The 20,252-nt window shown below is 42.8% G+C and overlaps 1 protein-coding gene across 2 annotated transcripts in view; it reads left to right on the forward strand.

The window, feature by feature from the left end:
* LOC309554568 (uncharacterized protein) overlaps nt 1–20,252 on the forward strand; it is a 151,845-nt gene that overhangs the window by 36,027 nt on the left and 95,566 nt on the right. For both annotated transcript variants that reach the window (XM_082256304.1, XM_082256305.1), the window contains exons 5-7: nt 4,227–4,357; nt 5,103–5,191; nt 12,407–12,506. In XM_082256304.1, the coding sequence (XP_082112430.1) occupies nt 4,227–4,357; nt 5,103–5,191; nt 12,407–12,506 (320 nt within the window). The remainder of the gene's footprint in view (nt 1–4,226; nt 4,358–5,102; nt 5,192–12,406; nt 12,507–20,252) is intronic.

Below are 20,252 nucleotides of genomic sequence, written 5' to 3' on the forward strand. Positions count from 1 at the left end.
AATCCACAGCTCAGGTAGGAAAATCTGTCCACAGGAAAACTATTAGTCGTGCAGTCCACTGATCTGCCCTATGGAAGAGTGACAAGAAGAAAGCCATTGGTGAAAGAAAGCCATAAGAAGCCCTGTTTGCAGTTTGCAAGAAGCCATGTGGGGGACACAGCAAACATGTTGAAGAAGGTGCTCTAGTCAGATGAGACCAAAATTGAACTTTTTGGACTAAAAGCAAAATGCTTTATGTGGCGGAAAACTAACACTGCACATCACCCTGAACACACCATCCCCACCGTGAAACATGGTGGTGGCAGCATCATGTTGTGGGGATGCTTTTCTTCAGCAGGGACAGGGAGGCTAGTCAGAGTTGCTGGGAAGATGGATGGATCTTAGTAGAAAACCTGTTAGAGTCTGCAAAAGACTTGAGACTGGGGCAGAGGTTCACCTTCCAGCAAGACAACCACCGTAAACATACAGCTAGAGCTACAATTGAATGGTTTAGATCAGAATGGCCCAGTCAAAGTCCAGACTTAAATCCAATTGAGAATCTGTGGCAAGACTAGAAAATTGCTGTTTACAGACACTCTCCATCCAATCTGACAGAGCTTGAGCTATTTTGCAAAGAAGAATGGGCAAAATGTCACTCTCTAGATGTGCAAAGCTGGTAGAGACATCCCAAAAAAAAGACTTGCAGGTGTAGTTGCAGAGAAATGCGGTTCTACAAAGTATTTACTCAGGGGGGTGAATAGAAATGCACGCCACACTTTTCACAGATTTATTTGTAAAAAATGTTGAAAACCATTTATCATTTTCCTTCAACTTCACCATTATGTACCACTTTGTGTTGGTCTATCACATAAAATTCCAATAAAATACATTTACGTTTTTGGTTGTAACAGGACAAAATGTGGAAAATTTTAAGGGGTGTGAATACTTTTTCAAGGCATTGTATATGAGCAGTTGTATCTGCCAAATGGAATTTGGTCAAAAACACAAGGACAGAATATTACTCGAGCTGGGTAATTAGACAATTATGGGATAACTGAAGACTGATGATGTAATTGTCTGCTCTTGCTGCTCTCACCAACTGTGAGAACAGAAACTGTAAGCACATGTGCACTGCAATGGAACTTTATTGGCTCGTAGTATTGGCCCTTTGAGTTGCTGTGCAGGGGATAATCTGAGGTTGATTTAAAGGCAAATTGCATTTAAATGATAGTCAATGTTTTTTTTTTTTTTTTAATAAATAATTAATCTACAGTAACTGGTGCTTTTTAGAAGACGACCTTTAAATCCTAACTCTGGGCATTTTTGGGGTGGTGTTACAAGTCTTGTATTTTTTTTTTTTTAATTTGTGTCTATGAGACCACTGAGGGGATTTCCCCTCACTTCTCTGCCAGTGATGCCTGTACAAGAAACCAGGACGCAGTTGTCAATAGAATAGGAAGGCATAGACAGCAATAAAAACATTGTCTGAGGTTTTAACGCTTCCTCGCTTAACTGAAGATCTGTTTTGTTTGCATCCGAGATTTCCTTCATCTATGAAGGAGAGATGAGCAAAAATGTTGCCAACAAGAATCCAACAAAAACCTTTGCATGGCTTTAACCCTTCCCTGCTGTATCTAAAACCAAAATACATTTTGGGCTGGAAAACATTAGGCAGATGTCTGCCCGAGATTAACTTGTGGAGATATATCTACTTATTTTCTAAAAATTTGTACCTCACTGGGGTCTGCAGTGATCTTTTCCTGATAGGGTATTGAGATACTTGAAGAAGTGGACGGGTGAGGGTGTTTATGCTAAATATGATCTGCCTTAAGTGTCTGCAGCACTACTTATCAAGCATGGATGAATGGGAATTCTCATGTTAGATATCCATACACTGATTTCTGAAACATCATCGCTGCTTAGATCTAGAGCCCTACCCTTGATAAACTGTGGCTTATACTTATGCTGTAGAATTTACTAACTCTACAATGAGGACTTGTCTGTTAACTACAAGCTAGGTCCTATATCCTAACCACTGACCCAATACTTCAATTCTTCTGCAGGGTTATACCTTAGGTGGGCTGACAGTTTAGCAGTTTACCGCACTCCAGTTTACCCATCTCTTCAAGTGGCCACTTGTGAAGTCTGATTTCTGCTAGTGGGGAGACAATGTTGTCTAAGGTGTTGGTGATGATTGTTGTTGTACTTCTTATGACACTATTCTTTATGGTCATTCTTTTAAAATTGATATTTGAAAAATTTACATTTTTTTTTTATACTGGCTCTGGTTTATGCCACATTAGTAGTAAAAAGTGTCTAGTAAGCGCTAGTACCAAAACAAATCAAGCTGCCAGCACAACATAATTGATAAACAAATTATAAAATAACAAGTGGAAGAAAAAAAGTGCAGCGCTAATGAATGTACATAATATACAAAAGTACAAATAAACATATAAAAAATATATGTGAAATATATAGGATATATATGAAATAAAGTACAGTAATGAATTAGGGCTCAATTAAAAGTCCCAAAAAAGTGATCCATCTTGTTGGTATACATATACAAATCCAAACGTGATGAAAAGAATCCCAACACCAAGTGAACAGTAAAATGGGCTCTCACCAGATCAAATGGGTCTGAATTGCCATATAGCAAACAGACCTGTTCAAGCTTTACAAGATGATCCTGATTCCTCCTACGATCATTACCATGGAAGTAGTTTTCAGCTCATAAGGTGGTAGGCAGAGGGGTGGGAGTCTCTCAAGACCAGATGACATGAAAACCAGAAAAAAGGAGTGCATATAGCGTAATATTGCTAAAAACTTTTAATGAAATAAAAGGAATCGCACTTACAAGAATCGCATGGTAACAGGCAATGTTTTAAAATTAAGTTCTACTGCGAGCTCCTTTATGCCACATTAGTCCCTTAAAGTAACTGCCTTCTTGGAGGGGGTGGGAATCCTACTGCCTCCCCTTCATATTTTCCTGATACCTGGTTGTTGGCGGATGAATGAAACTTCAAAGTGAACCTGTGCTTTGCCCATCCAGGAAAAGTGACAAGTTCCTTTTAACACCCCCCACTCTAGCTTTATTTATTAATTTTTTCACCCCCAAACACTATTCAGTACAGATGCCAGGCAGAAAGGCAAAGGAAAACCTGTATAAGTTTTGACTCACTTCAGTCGGATCTTGAACAGGACTAAGGACTCTCTCCACCTTTTTGTGACAGTATTGGCCCAATGACCAAACACCTTTGTTGTCACATGGAGTGAGTCACAAACTCCTCTATACATGGAATTGCTGGGAATTTTTTTTCTCCTTGTAGCCAAACATTGCTTTAATGCATTTGTGAAGTCATCTTTTTCTTTTAAAATAGCAAACATATTATTCTTACCAGCTCTGTACAATGGTATTGCACAGAGCAACTCCAATCCTCCTGTTCTCGGGTCCCCTGGCAGTGCTCCTGGCTCCTCCTCTTCTCAGTGTGCCACCATTGGAATCAACTTTCTAGTGTGGCACACCCACAGGCTTGCACCTGAGCTGCGCTGCCTGTGTCTATAGACACAGACAATGAGGCTCGACCCTCATTACTGGATTTAACTAACAGCAACAAAAGCCAATGGCTCCCACTGCTGTCAGCAAAGCCTGTGGGAGTGGGGAGAAGAGAGTGGCTGCAGACAGGCAGAGCACTGGATTGAGATCAGGCTCAGGTAAGTTTAGGGGGGTTGAGGGCGCAATACACATACTGAAACATTTGTTACCTTAATTCAAGGAACACATTAAGTTACAAAACATTTAGACTTTACAACCACTTTAAGATCATCGACTATTAGGCAAATTGCACTTTCATTGTGAAAGTTGCCTTTTCATGCAGAAACTCATGAAAGTTGCCTCCTCATGCAGGTCACAGCAGTAGTGATATATTGCTGTGTAAAAACCAAAGTGGATCACTATTATAACGTATCTGTTACTGCAGAGGTGTATGATGATTTATATGTTCTTAACTCTCAAATTTTCTATAACAGATGCATAATTTGTCAGGTGAACAGATCATGGAGATAAGACAGTTTTTTGGTACGGTCACTGCTATGGTTCTAAAGTGGTTTATAAATTCAGAGCACATTTAGTATGTTTAGTTGTGTTTTAAAGGGATGAGTGAGGCTGAGCAGCCCAGTAATGCTTTTTTACAATATCAGCACTGCCAGATTGCAGATCCATATATATAATGTTCCTATTTTTGTAATAGGTATTCGTGTGATCAGTAATGCGGGAGGAACCAACCCCCTGGGCTGTGCTGCTGCTTTACAAGAAATAATAAAGAAGTCAGGTCTGGATATGAAAGTTGCAGTTGTTACTGGTGATGATTTAATAAAGCAGGTGAGAAGTTACATTTCTAGAAAAAACAGTTGCTGCAATTCACTATGAACAATATTTTACTGCACAAATTTCACTGTCCTCCATTAGAGTGTAACTAAGGCAAAACGTTTATTTTAGTTTTGGAAAGAGTAGAGAGGGATTAGAATCCCTGTCAGTTTTTATTTCTGTCTGTGCCCCCTGTAAGGGAGATTCACCCTCTCTATTTGTCCTGTTTACTATTATCATTGAAAGGGAAAGTAAAAGAAAATCCCAAATTTTGGGTTGTCCCTAGAAAAGTAATAGAGGGGAAATTTTCTAATGGGGACAATAGTTTTGGTGACCTGGGGGTCCCCAAGTGATTCCCTTAATTTGCAGGGACTTCCCTTCATTTCCTGTTTTGGCTATGGGACAGAAAGTGAAGGGAACTCGCCCCAGTGGGGCACCGATGGTAAAAAATAAACCAACAGGGGTTATATCCAAAATGAAAAAAAAAGTTTTGCCTTTAGTTCTTCTGCTTTAATTAGTTGCTGACGAATAAACTTCTGGGAGTGTTTAGTAACAACGGAGCATCGTTACTTGTTTTATGCTTCTTACTTAGATAGGCCTCAGGGTAGTATATTTTCATGTTTCCTGATACGTGACTGACCTGTACAGTTTTTGTCCACAGTTATAAGTTATGTATGGTATAGGAGTTATTATCTAAAAATCCTGGGTATTTTGTGTAATACAAGCATGGTTTTATATTTTACGCTTTGTGTGTTCACAGAAAGATGCCTTCAAGACAGGAGGAGTCACTGACATGGATAGTGGGAAGCCGTTCCCAGAACATATTCAGAGTGTGAATGCTTACCTGGGGTAACTAAAGTTTCTCTGAACTTTCTGTCTTTTCCTAGAGAAATGTATATATTGCATATATTGTAGTCAGTTTTATATTCTTTGACATATTCTGCTGTGCTGTGCTTTGTAGAGAATCAGCCATATCAAGCCTTGCCCCCACATAGGTCTTACAGTCTAATAACACACTGATTCCATTTATCATACATGTGTGTTTTAGGATTGTCAGAGCACACCTTGCAGGCATAGTTATGGAATAGTGTTGCCAGATGGGGTATAAGCTAGTAGTGCCATGAAGGTTACAAGCCTCAAGGTTTTATATGTGCAACATGAATTAGCATTGCATGTCTGAACTTGATGAATCAGTGCTAAGATCAATGAAAACATGCAACAATCCCTAGCAAACAGAATTCGGTTTACTAAAGTTAAAAGGGATATTAAACTCAAAGTTTTTTTGTTTTTTTAATGAAAAACATTTTACACATACCTGCTCTGTGCAATGATATTGTATAGAGCGGTCCCTTACCTCTTCTTTGGTGGTTCCCCACCGGTGCTCTCTGCTCTTCCTCTCTTTTGATTGCCACCATAGCAAACTGTGTGCTTTGGGGCACCGGTGCTAGCAGCAATGCCTCTTATTCCCTCCTCACGGGATTGGACTGACAGTAGCCTGAGCCTATGGCTACCGCTGCTTTCAGTGTAGCTAGTGAATCCAAGAAGAGAGGAGAGAGGGGCTGCCAGCTGAATCGTGAGATGTGTTAGGTAAGTGTTTAGGGATGGGGGGAACAAGTAGTGGGGTGTTTTTTACCTTAAAGGAGAAGTATGGCCAAAGTTATTTTGACCCTTATTCTCTTATAGATCACAGAAGTGCAGTTTGTTCTGTGAGCTGCTGTCAGCTGACACCTCTCAGCTGGTCCTAGCTCTAGAAAGATTCCAATTTCAGTCGGGATTCACCCAGATGCCTGGACTGGCAGCTGGCTTAGCTTCTCAGCGAGCTGCTGGGTGACTGAGCCAGCTGCTCCTGCCCCCAGCACAGCCCGGTGCTACAGTGAGCACTGAAGGGGCAGAGCAGAGAACAGGTGACTGTCAGTCACTTAGAAGCGGCGGGGCACAGATGCAGCATCTACCTAGGTGAGTATAATTTTTTATCCACAACTCCATACCTCTCTTTTATTGCATTCTCTGCATTAAAGTAAAAAAAAAAAAAAAAACCTAGACTTTAGAACCACTTTAGAGCTGAACTCGTGGCAGAGGAGAAGCACTATAACCATAAATACAATATTTAGTGTATATGTTTTTCAATGCAAGCAGTGGAGTATCTGAATTTGACCTGTAATCAGGCTCTTGTAGCCCCTGTACAGCAGAGGAGGAGGGAGCAGCACAAAGGGCCTATCAGGTGTGGTGGAGTGAAAAGGAGCATCTGATAGGAGAGGAAGGTAGAGATAAAGATTAATGGACCCATTAGTCTGCTGCTGTTCAGTCATGGGGTAGGGCTGGGTAGGGAACTAGTAATTAAAAGTGGAACTGCAGCAGAGAAAGATCAGGTCCCCTTTTCTGTCAGTCAGGGCTGTGCTATGTAGCAGAGCTGTGTACATAGTAGGACTGGAAGGACAGAAAAACAAAAATAGTAAAATAGTTCTCATTTGTGTATTTCATCTGTAAACCTAGCTCTTTGCCTGGAGTTAGCTTTAAAGAAAATTAATTTTATAACATAAGTAATTATACCATTGTAATAACAATACAAACAATAATTATTGACAATCCAGTATAAGCTTACCTGAAAAATCTCCTTTCATGCTTTGAGTCCTGCCTGCCTCCCATAATACCTTGCTGCCTGCTGATTCCTGCACTGAATCTGTCTCCTGAAACTCCTCCTCTCAGCACCTCTATAATGTAGAAGGCGGGCAGGCTCGGTAAAATGTGTGATACAGGCTACTCACAGGGCATACTGAATACAGGTCACGGAATTCAAGTAAATGTGTGGGAATATTCACAAAGTAAGTTTACAAACTTTTTTAAAAAGGATCCTGGACTTCTTTACCTGCTTTTCTGAGGATAGGGCAGCCAATTGAAATGAATGGACTGCCCTACCCACAGAATGCAGACCACACAAGAGTGAACTGGGTCTAATGTGATTAGATCAGTGTCATTGTAATCATTCTTGGAGTGTCAGCGTGATTGCTGCTACCACAGTAAGGGTTTGTTTACACTTGCTTCAAAATGTGATAGTGGAAATGCTTTTTAAAAATTATACCCCATGTCGCTTTCTTGGTGCTTTAAAACATCTCCAAAGCCTCCATAGAAGTCTTTGACAATGTTCACTTACAGCACCTGCAGCTTTTCAGAAGCTTTTATTCAGCTTTCGCTTCGCTTTGTTTTGGAAGTATTGTAGGTTTGAGACATCCCAGGATGAACTGGAAAACCAACAAGCGAAACGGAAGGATGTCATCAGCAGTCACTTCCAATTTATGTGTATATATTCTGGAAGTGTCTGGTGCAGACATCACATCTGGTGTGCAGGGTGGAGCAGCAGGAAGGTGAGCAAGGTCCAGAATGGACAGCACACATGGTGTGCAAAATGGGAATGCTATAGCGAAAGGTGAGTGGGGACTGGAGAGAGAGGACTGAGCGATAGAGGATTAGCAGAGCTGGGGGACTAGAGCAGGAGAAATTAGCAAGGTCATATGTGGTGCACAGCCTTGGTGCAATATAGTGGGAGGTGATCAGGGACCAGGAATGGAGAAGAATCAGCAAATCAGAAGATCATCAGAGCAAGGGGTTACTACTGAGTGGAAGATCAGCAGAGCTGGAGGTTACTACTGAGCAATGGATTAAAAGAGCTGGGGGTTTCTACTGAGTGGAGAATCAGCAAAGCTGGGGATACTGAGTAGGGCATCAGCAGAGCTGGGAGTACTAATGAGCAGGGGATCTGCTGAACAAGGGTACTAATAAGCTGGGGATCTGCTGAAGGAGTGTACCAATGATCTGGGGATCTGCTGAACAGGGGTGCTAATGAGCTAGGCATCTGCTGAGTGGGGGTAGTACAGAGGAAATCAACACCCACAGGACATTTGCCAAGCTTCAGAAGGCTTCAAAAAAGGATCATCGATGCATCACCGAAGCATCAAAAACACATCAATAAAGCTTGTTGAAATGGTAGGCACTTTAATGTGTGTTGAAGTTGAAGCAAGTGTAAATGAGCCGTAAGCATGCCCCTATTGATGCCACAGTAATTCTGCTTCTTTCGGTGCCATAGTAAAGTTTTCCCATAACTGCCTATACTATAGTTCAAATGTCCTTTTTAGTACTGCTGCTCTTACTAACAGCCTTTTATTAGTACTAATAATATGGCCACAGTAACATTTGTGTTTCATAAACTATACTGTTGCCATAATAAAATAAACTAATGGTGGGTCATTCCATCATTCTGTAGTTCAGAGACCTGTGCGAGGAGAGTTTAGCGATCAGCCATTATAAAGGAGGAGACCATTACTGGTTCCTATAACTTCTACAGAGGGGTTGTTAAAGTGTATGTAGCCCCAAAATACATTTTTCAGTATGCTCGGCATAATGTTTCACTACATACAGTTTTCCTAAAGTGAAACAGCTTTGTGATATGTGGTGTGTATAACAAAGTTACATGTAAAATGTATATTCTGTGTCTGCATCACAGCCATGTTTCATTATTGCTGGCATGTACAGTTAGCGCATTATTTCCAGAGCTTGGACTCTCACACAATAAAGCCACAAAACTCCTTAAATTCTGTTCACTTGAGCAAGGGGGGGAGGATGGATAGGTAAACAGGATCTCCCTATGTCCATTTGGTTTGTATTCTGTTTAAATGAATGGACAAGGGGGAAGGATAAACAACAGGATCTCCCCACCTTGTATTCTGTTTGGAGTACAAAACATTCTGTGAATGGACAAGGGGAGATCTTGTTGTTTACACAACACTCATCTCCCCTTGATCACTCAGAGAATACTTTGTATTCTGTTAACAGATTATGAGGTATTTTGTGAATAGACAAGGGGAGAGGAAAGGGAGAGTAAGCAAAAGAATTCTTTCACAGTTTGAGAGTTGCATCTCTAATACCTGTACCCGTAGGATGCACATCGCTAACTGTACTTGCCATGATGAATAACATTTATTTTAACCTACACAGCAGTTATTCAGACATATGAAATACATCATTACAGGTAATGCTGTTGTACACACCACATATCTCAAAACTGTTTTGCCCAGAGTTCAACTTTAATCAAATTGTTTTTTGAATCTGTTGCAAAGATTCTCACTCATTTTAATCATGAGAGAGTGGTTTAGTGGTTATGAGCCTGCTGTTACAGGCAAGACCAGGTATGAATCTTTGTAATAGATTGAAAAGAGAGATTTTTTTTAAAGCATATTATAACCATAAAAATGAATTTCTCTTACTTGGTCCAGTTTCTCCTAAGAAATATACCATTAATAGCATTTTGCTGTATCTCCATGGAAAAGATAGTCCAAAAAGAGGCTGCACATTGATGGTGTGTATGCAGAGTGGGTATGTGCTTTAAACAGCCATACATGGATCGAAATTTGACCGGTTCTGCGGGGATCAGCTGAATTTCAGTCCATGTATGGGCAGGCTGGTTGTTCACAAGTCGATCTATCAATTGTATTGTGTGCGACCAACCTGTTGGAATATGTTCTCTTGATCAGCAATGCAAGCTATTACAGTGAAATCTAACACAATAGCTTAGCAGGAGGATTCCCCCATCCACATTGAATGTGTGGATGGGGAAATCGAGTAATTTTCTTTTGTCCAACCTGTCAGTTGGGATGCAGCGGCTGCTTAGACACAGTTGCTACTCCCAAATTGGCATCTTTGTGGGTGTGGGTGCTGTCACACTGTCTGCATCTGGGGACACGCACCCACACGGATTTCAGATTGGAAGCAGCAGCTGTGTTTGTGCGGCTGGTGTTTCCCAAGTGAACTGAATAGAACTGCCTATATGGGGATGGATGGAACACCTGTTTATTCCACGTGGACAACACTGCCCTAACTCGGGTGTATATTTTATTACGCCTGTGTGAAAAAGAGTTGGTATGCTGCATAATATACATTTTTTGTATTTGAGTTTAGATACACTTTAGGATAACTGTACACAGTGATGCCACACACTGAAAACTGATTTTAGGTGTGCATACACTTTACCTATGTTATGTGTTGTTTATATTTTGATTCCCATACTTGTATAAGGCTGTTTTTATACTGGTGCGTTTTTGTTGTGCTAAAAAGCATCAAAAATGTGATCCCTTATGTAATCCTATCTGACTCTTCACACCACTGCGCGAAGTGAAGTGCGTTTTGAAAAGTCCTGCATGCTGCATCTTTGGTGCGGTTTTCAAAATGCATCAAAAACACAAGTCCCCATTGAAATGATTGTAAAACATGTCAAAAAAAGTTTCACAGGTGCATGTTGGATAATGGGCACCCATAAAACGCAATGGAAACGTGGCAAAAATGCATATACATTTTACAGCATTTTACAATAGAGCAGTGTGAAAGCAGCCTCAGGGACCAGACGCATTGGCTTAAAAAAACACTGCTTCTAGCTGGAGTTTAGCGTTTTGCTTGTAGAAGCTTCTTAATGTTATCTTATGTGTTCATGCACATTAGGATGTTTAGAGGCATATTTTAAGCTCTGCGTTTAGAGGCAGGAAAAAAAAAACCTTCTGTTTAGCGTTTTTGAGAGCGTTTTTTTTTTTTTTTGCCAAAAGAACTGCCGTTTTTGTAAGCCCAGTATGCATGGCGCCTAAGAAAATAAGGCTCCTTTCACACGGTTGGACTGATCTGGTCCGCCTGTCAGTTTATTAGGCGGACACGATTGGATCATCCATTGCTATCTATGGAGCTGTGGATTTCAACGGACATGTGCCCAGTGACACCCGCCGGCATCCGATCCTATCCACTAATAACAGACAGATAGGGAATCCATTCCCAAACCGTCTAGCAGATTGGATCAGAATCAGATGTAAATGGACAGGCAGTCTGTTTCCATCTGACAGCCCATAGAGGAGAGTGGGCTGTGTCCATGTCCTCTCTTTATCACAAACCTGTCATCTATCTGCTCAGCAAAGAGATACCCTGCTGAGCAGGTGGATCTGCTGGTGGAGCCTGCCAGTGTGAAAGAGCTCTAAGATAACAAAGTAAAGATGATGTTTTTGTGAAAAGGAATGTTATATATAAAAATAAGTAAAATATTTTCCTATTTGATTGTTCTATTTAGGCCCCTGTCACACTTATGCGACCCAAAAGTCGTGCAATTTTACCGTGATTTTGCTGCAATTTTGACTGGACTTGAAGCAATGCCTATGTTTATGGACCTTAAAACCCATTAAAATCATCACAAAGTAGTATAAGGACTACTTTGAATTCGTTGTGACTTGAAGTCGTACAGATATGAATGGTACTCATTGGAAATCATGGAGTACGACTTGTCATGCGACTTTGCAGTCCTAAATCTCAGGACAAGTCGCACAAGTGTGAAAGGGGCCTTAATGTGATTTACATTGATCCCGGCACACATAAGTGATGACAATCCAGCAAGATGTGCTGAATCCAAAGTATGTGCTGTAGTTGCACATAGTCATCCTCTTTTACAAGAGGAGCGCTTGATAATTCCTGTTTGCAGTAGCAATTAAAATGAATCTATGAATATAGAAAAATGAGAGCTGTCACTTCTAAATTATTTTTAGGCTCTTAGGCTGTCATCCTGATCCTGGCTTCACTGCCTGCAGTCATTGGACTGGAATTAGCATGAAGTCAAAAAGTCTGAGCAAGAGTCAAGATGACAACTCTGGATCCAACAAGTTTTAAATACCAAGTCATTAATTGCAGCTCTTTCTGTCTTAATGGGTTATCATTAATTTGCTGAAATTTCATGTGCTTTGGGGGTGAAAATGGATCACTGTGCAGTGAAACACACACATATAATTATAACATCTTTTACACTTGTATAGGTGGTTTAATCTATTTATATATGACATTTTTGACAGGGTCATGCTAACTATGTGTTTTTCATGATTATATTAAGGACATTATGTGAAAGTGTGAATAAAATGGCAGGCAATGTAGTAAAATCATCTCCAGTGGTGCAGATCCATGTGTGTATACCTCTTGATCTTCTCTGTATTTCTTGGTTACTCTGTTTTATATGGTATAAGCTTATCGACAGAACATTTTCCATCTTTGTAGGGCAAAACCAATAAGCAGGGCTCTGGATCTTGGAGCAGACATTGTTATTACTGGAAGATGTGTGGACAGCAGCCTCGTCTTGGGACCACTAATACACACTGTATGTGTACTTTGTTCTTCTATTATATGATTAACATTTTAAAAAGTAGGATAACTTTGCAACAAATAACTTTTAGGGCTCATTCATATGTGCCGTGCTCTCTGAAGGGTGATCCACATGCTCTTCAGAGAGCAATTGACAGCCTAGTGCATTGCAGGGCACTTGCAGAGTGGCCCCATTTATTTGAATGGGCCACGTTCTGCAGGCACTGCACCCCTCGAAAGTGACAGGGGATTTAATTCTTGCCACTGGATGTGTAAACCCCCGGCCTTTGCTTCTGGGGGGTACTATAGGCACGGTTCAACTGTGGTCTTTACACCATAACCCCCAACTCCACGCATGAACGAGCCCTTACTGTTGCATTGCTCTGTTACAGTTAGTAATGCATGAGTAATTTTTTCAGTGTATTAACAGCACCAACAGCATTCAGTGTTAAGATATGTTATCACAGTTACGTGATAGTTTACATTTTTGGGGTTGTATTCAAGATGTTCAAAGAGAGATCACACAAATACTTAAGTATAACATTTATTTATGTAGGTTAAGTTCAAGATAACAAATGCAATAATATTAGAAAATATAACAAGAATTCTTAACTAAAGAAGCCTTTTCGCCACTGAGTCCCACCGGCCTATGCGGCGTGGCACAGATATTCAGACCAGACGCATGCATGATGCAGCTCTGGAGATGAGACTGAATATTACAAGTTCTAACTGTAGTATATACATGTCGAGTTGGTAGGATTTAACCAATATATTTAAGTATAACATTTGTTTATGTAGGTTAAGTTCAAGATAAAAAATGCAATAATATTAGAAAATATAACAAGAATTCTTAACTAAAGAAGCCTTTTCGCCACAGAGTCCCGCCGGCTTATGCGACGTGGCACAAATATTCAGACCAGACGCATGCATGCTGCAGCTCTGGAGATGAGACTGAATATTACAAGTTCTAACTGTAGTATATACATGTCCAGTTGGTAGGATTTAACCAATTGTAAACAAAATGTCCTTCTACCTATAGCATGAAGTCATCTAAGGTAACTAGACTTTGGAAACTTGCTTTCCTAGATGTTGTTAGACAACTTTGGTAGGGAAATATGAAATTTCTCTATCGCTCATTGACAGACGTAGTCTTCTTGATTCTCAAGAGCTGGGTTATGTTGTCTCCGCAGGAGTAGGACTAGGCAGAATGACAAAACGTTCTGGCTCCACCCTAGGGGGCAGTCCCTGAGGGTATATCCTCCCTCTCTCTGCTACAGGGAATCAGTTTTTTTCTGTCTAGTCAGGAGTAAGGACCTAAGTTCCTTGCTGGGATCTTTTGGTCCTGGCAAGACTTTTTTTCTTTAAGAAAAAGACATTTTTTTTAGGTAGTTTTCTCCAGTGTTTTTTTCCTGTGAGATCTTCAAGCAAAAATGCCGGACTGGGCGACACTTGTGGTCACCCTTGTGGTCACCCTTGGTCGGCCGCGACATATTCAAGTAAGTATGCGGGGCCGGGCGACGGGCTGGATGTGAGATCCAGTGGTCACCCCGGTTTCTGCCTAAAAGCGCGTGCAGACCAGTGCGCTGAGTCGGCCGCGACGGAGTCCCAGTAAAGGGACTGACTTTGCGAGTTAAAAGCTCGCTTGGACGCCAGGACCAGAGAGTCGAGGCGTCCACAAACCCCCACCTCGGTGGAGAGGGTATTATGAAGAGAGGGTGCCTGTCGGTTCGGTATGGTGAGTAAAACGTTCCCTTTTTTCCTCATTTATGAGGCAGTATATATTATGGGCCCCTCCATATATGGTCAGTATATATCTGACACTTACAAGTCCCCCTTGTAATACAGCATGTGTTTGTGGGAAGTGGACTTGGTTCAAGAGCTAACACTCTACCCAGCAGACTGTAAGATTACAGCAAACATAGGAGGTATAATCCTACCTTATGTGCAGTGTATCTCTGTAGATCCATATGTCACCTCTCAGCAGAGTGCAGGTGGATGTGCTGGGAAGACGATATCGGCGGTCCGCCGCCATTTTGCCGTAGACCGAATGCATGTATGTCCTCAGGTCACGCCGGCCGCCATGTTTTTGGAGTCTTATGTCTCTTCTATGGGGGCGGCCATGTTTTGTGAGCCCAGCTTCCTCGTGGAGGGCTGGGAACGCCGGAAGGCGTACACAGGGGGCGGAGCCACGCCTTCTGCCCGGGAAAAAGCAAACAGCTCCTTCCAGTCTGTGTAAGACAGACGCTGGCTGCAGTTTGTTGGAAACTGCACTGCATCGGTTGGTGAGCCTTGGGGGTCCCTCTCTCTCTCTCTCTGGGATCGAGAAGCAGGTACTCTGAGGGGCGCTATTGCGCTAGGGGGAGACACAAAAAAAAAAAAAAAAAAAGTTTTTTTGTTTATTGCTGGCAAAAGTGTCCTGTATTAACATGGACCCTGCCACTCATGTATCTCCTCCGGATCCCCTCGAGGGGTCTGCGGGATCCTCCAGCACCCCATTGACAATTGAATCTTTGTCAGCCATTATGGAAACTTTTGTGTCCCGGGTGGAAGTGGCTTGTCAGGGACAGGGCGCAAGAAAGCGACCCCCGCCTAACCCCTTATTATCTGAAACCTCGGATTCAGACTCTGAGCCTATTTCTGCAGTTGCAGGTACTTCATCTGGTATTGGTGTCTCGGGTCCTGTCTCTTCAGACAGTGAGGAGGATGTTTCGGCATCTGCCATAGCCCGAGAGGAAGCGTTGGTAAACGCACTCATTGTATCTGTTCAAGAGACTTTAAGGTTACAGGGTATTCCATCAGAAATAGCTGAAACTGAGATCCCTTTTGGGACTAAAAAGCGCATCAAAGTGGCAAAGGTTTTTCCATTGCCCAAATGTTTTGGCAATCCAATCGATGAAGAATGGCGTCTGCCAAAACGCACTTTTAATATTTCCAAACGCATTGACAGGCGTTATCCGTTTGAGGAAACCCTTATTAAGAAATGGACAGAACCACCTGTGGTGGATTCACCAATTGCTAGATTGAATAAAGCCACGGTTATTCCTTTAGAAGACGCTCCGTCTTTTAAAGATCCAGTGGATCGCAAGATAGAAGCTATGTCTCGCACCATGTTTTCCTTGATTGGATCAGCTTTCAGGCCAATAATTGCTATTGGTCTGGTTTCGCAGGCTGTAACTGAATGGACCAAGTGGTTACGCCGGGACTTAGAAGAAGTCCCTCAGGCGGTATCAGATTTGTTGGAACAAATGATACAGGGGTTACAGTTTGTATGTGATGCGGCGTTAGACGCCACTCCATTAATGGCGCGAGCATCAGTCTCAGCAGTGGTTCTCAGGCGTACACTGTGGCTAAAAGGTTGGATAGCCGACCAAGGTTCCAAAAAAGCATTGGCTAATATCCCCTTTTCAGGAGAACGTCTATTTGGAGCCAACTTAGATGAGATCATTAAGGATCTCACCGGTGGAAAAAGCACCTTTTTACCGCAAAATTTTAAAGGTAGAGGAACTCGTCAAAGACGAGGGCCTTCTTTTTCTGCTCACAAGAGGTTTTTTCGTCCAGCGGGTGAAAAAACTAAGTCCTCCAAGGTTCCTACAGGAGGCGTCAGGGGTCGTTGGTCGGGCAAGCAAAAGCCCGCCCCCTCCAGACCTGAAGATAAACCATCCAAAGCCTGAAGGTGCGCCCCCACCCATAACTGGGGTGGGGGGACGTCTTCGCCGGTTCCCGGATCCATGGCTTTCCAGAATCCCGGACAAATGGGTTTGCGAAGTCATAAAGTCAGGGTACAAGATCGAGTTTCGATCTCTCCCACCGGCGCGATTCTTCCCTTCCAATATCCGACTATCTCCGGATCGTCTAGAAGATCTGCGGAGAGCAGTCACAGATCTACTACAACAAGGAGTGGTAGTCCACGTTCCTTGGACAGAACGGTTTCAAGGGTTTTATTCAAACCTGTTTACAATACCCAGGAAAGAGGGCAAAGTGCGTCCAATTCTGGACTTAAGAGCACTCAATTCTTTCGTCAACATAAGAAGATTCAGAATGGAGTCCATTCGCACGGTAGCAGCCTTCCTGCATCCAGGGGATGTCCTAGCGTCCATAGACATCAAGGACGCCTATCTTCACATTCCCATTTTCGCAGGACATCAGCGTTTTCTACGCTTTTCCATAGAGGAGAACCACTATCAGTTTGTGGCGTTACCTTTCGGTCTCGCCACGGCTCCGCGGGTCTTCACAAAGGTGTTGGCCCCAATGTTGGCACTTCTGCGCCAAAGAGGTATATCGATTCTAGGTTACCTAGACGATCTTCTGCTTCATGCAGAGTCTCCTCAGACCTTGCTACAAAACATAGAAATTACTATGATTTCTTTACAGGAATTCGGGTGGCTGGTGAACCAGCAAAAGTCATTTCTGGTTCCCACCCAGAGGCTCGAATATCTGGGTCTAATTCTAGACACAGTCAGGACAAGAGTTTTCCTTCCGGTAGGGAAACTCCGAAAGATTCAATCAGCAGTCCAGTTGTTACTGTCCAACAGCTGGTCTTCCCTTCGGACTTGCATGAGGGTTCTGGGGTTGATGGTGGCTTCATTCGAAGCAGTCCCATTTGCCCAGTCCCATACCCGAATTCTTCAGCAAGAGATTCTTCTCAGATGGAATCGGAATCCGGAATCCCTGGACAATCAGATACGATTGAGCAAACAGACCAGAGAGTCTCTGGTTTGGTGGCTTCGGTCTCCAATGCTCAGCCAGGGAAAGTCATTTCTGCCAATATATTGGACGATAGTGACCACGGATGCCAGTCTATCCGGATGGGGAGGAATTCTTGGTCAGTTATCTGTCCAGGGACTTTGGTCCCCGGAAGAATCCAGATTACCGATAAATGTATTGGAACTGAGAGCGATCAGACTTTGTCTGATTCACTGGACCGAGCAGCTCCAGGGCAGCCCGGTTCGGATCCAGTCGGACAATGCCACGGCTGTGGCTTATGTCAATCATCAGGGGGGCACCAAGAGTGTCCGAGCGGCCAAAGAAGTGGCTTGCATTCTTCGCTGGGCGGAACGATTTGTTCCAGCAATCTCTGCGGTGTTCATTCCGGGGGTGGAGAATTGGCAGGCAGATTATCTCAGCCGTCAGACCCTGGATCAGGGGGAATGGTCCCTCCATCCAGACGTTTTCCACCAGTTGTGCCTACGGTGGGGCACCCCGGATGTGGATCTGTTGGCATCACGATTCAACAGGAAAGTTCAGAGATTCGTGGCTCGCTCCCGCGATCCTCTAGCAGAAACCGCAGATGCACTGATCGCCCCGTGGGGGCAATACCAGCTAATATATGCCTTCCCTCCTCTCGCGTTACTGCCAAGACTTCTTCGCAGGGTAGAGGAGGAAGGAATCCCAGTAATCCTGGTAGCTCCGGACTGGCCTCGTCGAGCTTGGTACGCCGACATGGTCAGACTGGTGGCGGACGTCCCATGGAGACTTCCTCTCAGAGAGGATCTACTGTCTCAGGGACCGATCTTCCATCCTGCTTTACGATCGCTGGCTTTAACGGCCTGGCTATTGAGACCCAGGTGCTGAAGGACAAAGGTTTGTCAGCTTCAGTTATTCCTACGTTAGTTGAAGCAAGGAAAGCGACTTCCAGAAAGATTTATCATCGCACATGGAAGTCCTACATTGCATGGTGTGAACCTTTTGGGGTTCCGTCCTCGGTCTTATTCGATTAGTCGAATATTGGCTTTTCTGCAACAAGGGGTTGAGCAGAAACTGGCCTTGAGTACTATCAAGGGTCAGGTCTCAGCATTAGCCATCTTCTTTCAGAAGCCTTTGGCTACTCATTCCTTGGTGCGGAATTTCATCCAGGGGGTGCGACATCTGGCTCCGCCAGTGCACGCGCCGTTACCCCCCTGGGATCTTAATTTAGTGTTGTCGGTTCTTCAGAAACCTCCCTTTGAAGATATTAGGGAGATTCCTCTACCCACGTTGTCCCAGAAGGTGGCCTTCTTGGTGGCTATTACTTCTGCACGCAGGGTGTCAGAACTGGCCGCATTATCTTGTCGTTCACCATATCTGGTGGTTCATAGAGATAAGGTGGTTCTTCGTCCGAATCCATCCTTCCTACCAAAAGTAGTTTCAGAATTTCATCTGAATGAAGAAATTGTATTACCTTCCCTGTGTCCTAAGCCCAGTCATCCTCGGGAATTTGCTTTGCACTCCTTGGATGTGGTCCGGGCGATCAGGGTATACTTGTAAACGACAGACTCGTTTCGCAAGACGGATTCACTTTTTGTGATCCCAGATGGACCCAAAAAGGGGTTGCCTGCATCTGCCGCGACCATTTCCAGATGGATCAGACAGACGGTAGTACAGGCTTATTCTATTAAGGGTCGGGAGCCCCCGTTCCCTGTTAAGGCGCACTCCACTCGGGCACTTAGTGCGTCATGGGCCTTTCGCCATCAGGCGTCAGTGGTCCAGGTGTGCAAGGCGGCTACCTGGTCGTCGGTGCATACCTTCTCTAAACATTATAAAGTTGATGTAATGGCATCGTCTGATGCCTCATTTGGCCGCAAGGTTTTGCAGGCCGCAATTTGAGGAGACCAGTGGTCTACCTCGAGGGTTTTTTCCGTTGGAAAATTTTTCTTTAGTCTCATTCTTTGTTTATAATGAGCCTTTAAAACTTCTAGTTTGGCACCGGTTAGGCCTACTAGATTGGATTTGATTTTGTCAATCCCACCCCTCATTTGTGGCACTGCTTCTGGATGTCCCAGCTCTTGAGAATCAAGAAGACTACGTCTGTCAATGAGCGATAGAGAAAAATGGATTTTTGTAAGAACTTACCGTAAAATCTTTTTCTCTTAAGCTCATTGACAGACGTAGTACCCGCCCCTCTATCATTGAGTTGGGTTGGGTTAATTTCTCTGTACTGCTTTAAACAGAACTGATTCCCTGTAGCAGAGAGAGGGAGGATATACCCTCAGGGACTGCCCCCTAGGGTGGAGCCAGAACGTTTTGTCATTCTGCCTAGTCCTACTCCTGCGGAGACAACATAACCCAGCTCTTGAGAATCAAGAAGACTACGTCTGTCAATGAGCTTAAGAGAAAAAGATTTTACGGTAAGTTCTTACAAAAATCCATTTATGCAATTTCCCCATCATAAGAACAGTACCAAAGTCACAAATGCTTCATAATTTTAAACAATAAGTAACTGCATTTAAGTGGTGTTAGATTGTATAGTTTCTATTCAAGAAATAATAAAATAAATATGTATCCTTAGTAAAATGCAAAAGTCTTTATACCCACTTGCTGTTTGGATCTAGTAATATAGTTTCGTGTGGAAAAAGGCAATCTTTAAATTATATTTTTGGCAGTGAGCTGGTAATCATAAGTGTTTTTTGTGGTTTCCCTAATATAAAGTTTGTTTTAAGATATCTATTGCAAAATAAGAACATAAATCCAAGTAAAAGAAAAGGAAAAAAAAAAAAAGAAACAACTATACCAAATACAACCACAAGGTGGTGGTATGGCATTACATGCATTGCCTACATTTTTTTTACAGCACAGGGTACATACTAATGAGTCGTAAGACTATAATGGACCATTAATAACTTCTTGGTGCCAAAAATAAGTTAAAAGAACCTATGCCAAAGAACACAACAGACCCCAACACCTAAAGTGTATATAATAGCAAGAGCAAAAAAATTATATATTGCAGCATATCAGTGTTTAGATTCGATGGGTTGCATTTGTTTCCTTTTCAGGCATTTTTCTTCTA

Source organism: Pelophylax lessonae (assembly GCF_965119305.1).
Source record: "Pelophylax lessonae genome assembly, chromosome: 1".
NCBI lineage: Eukaryota > Metazoa > Chordata > Amphibia > Anura > Ranidae > Pelophylax > Pelophylax lessonae.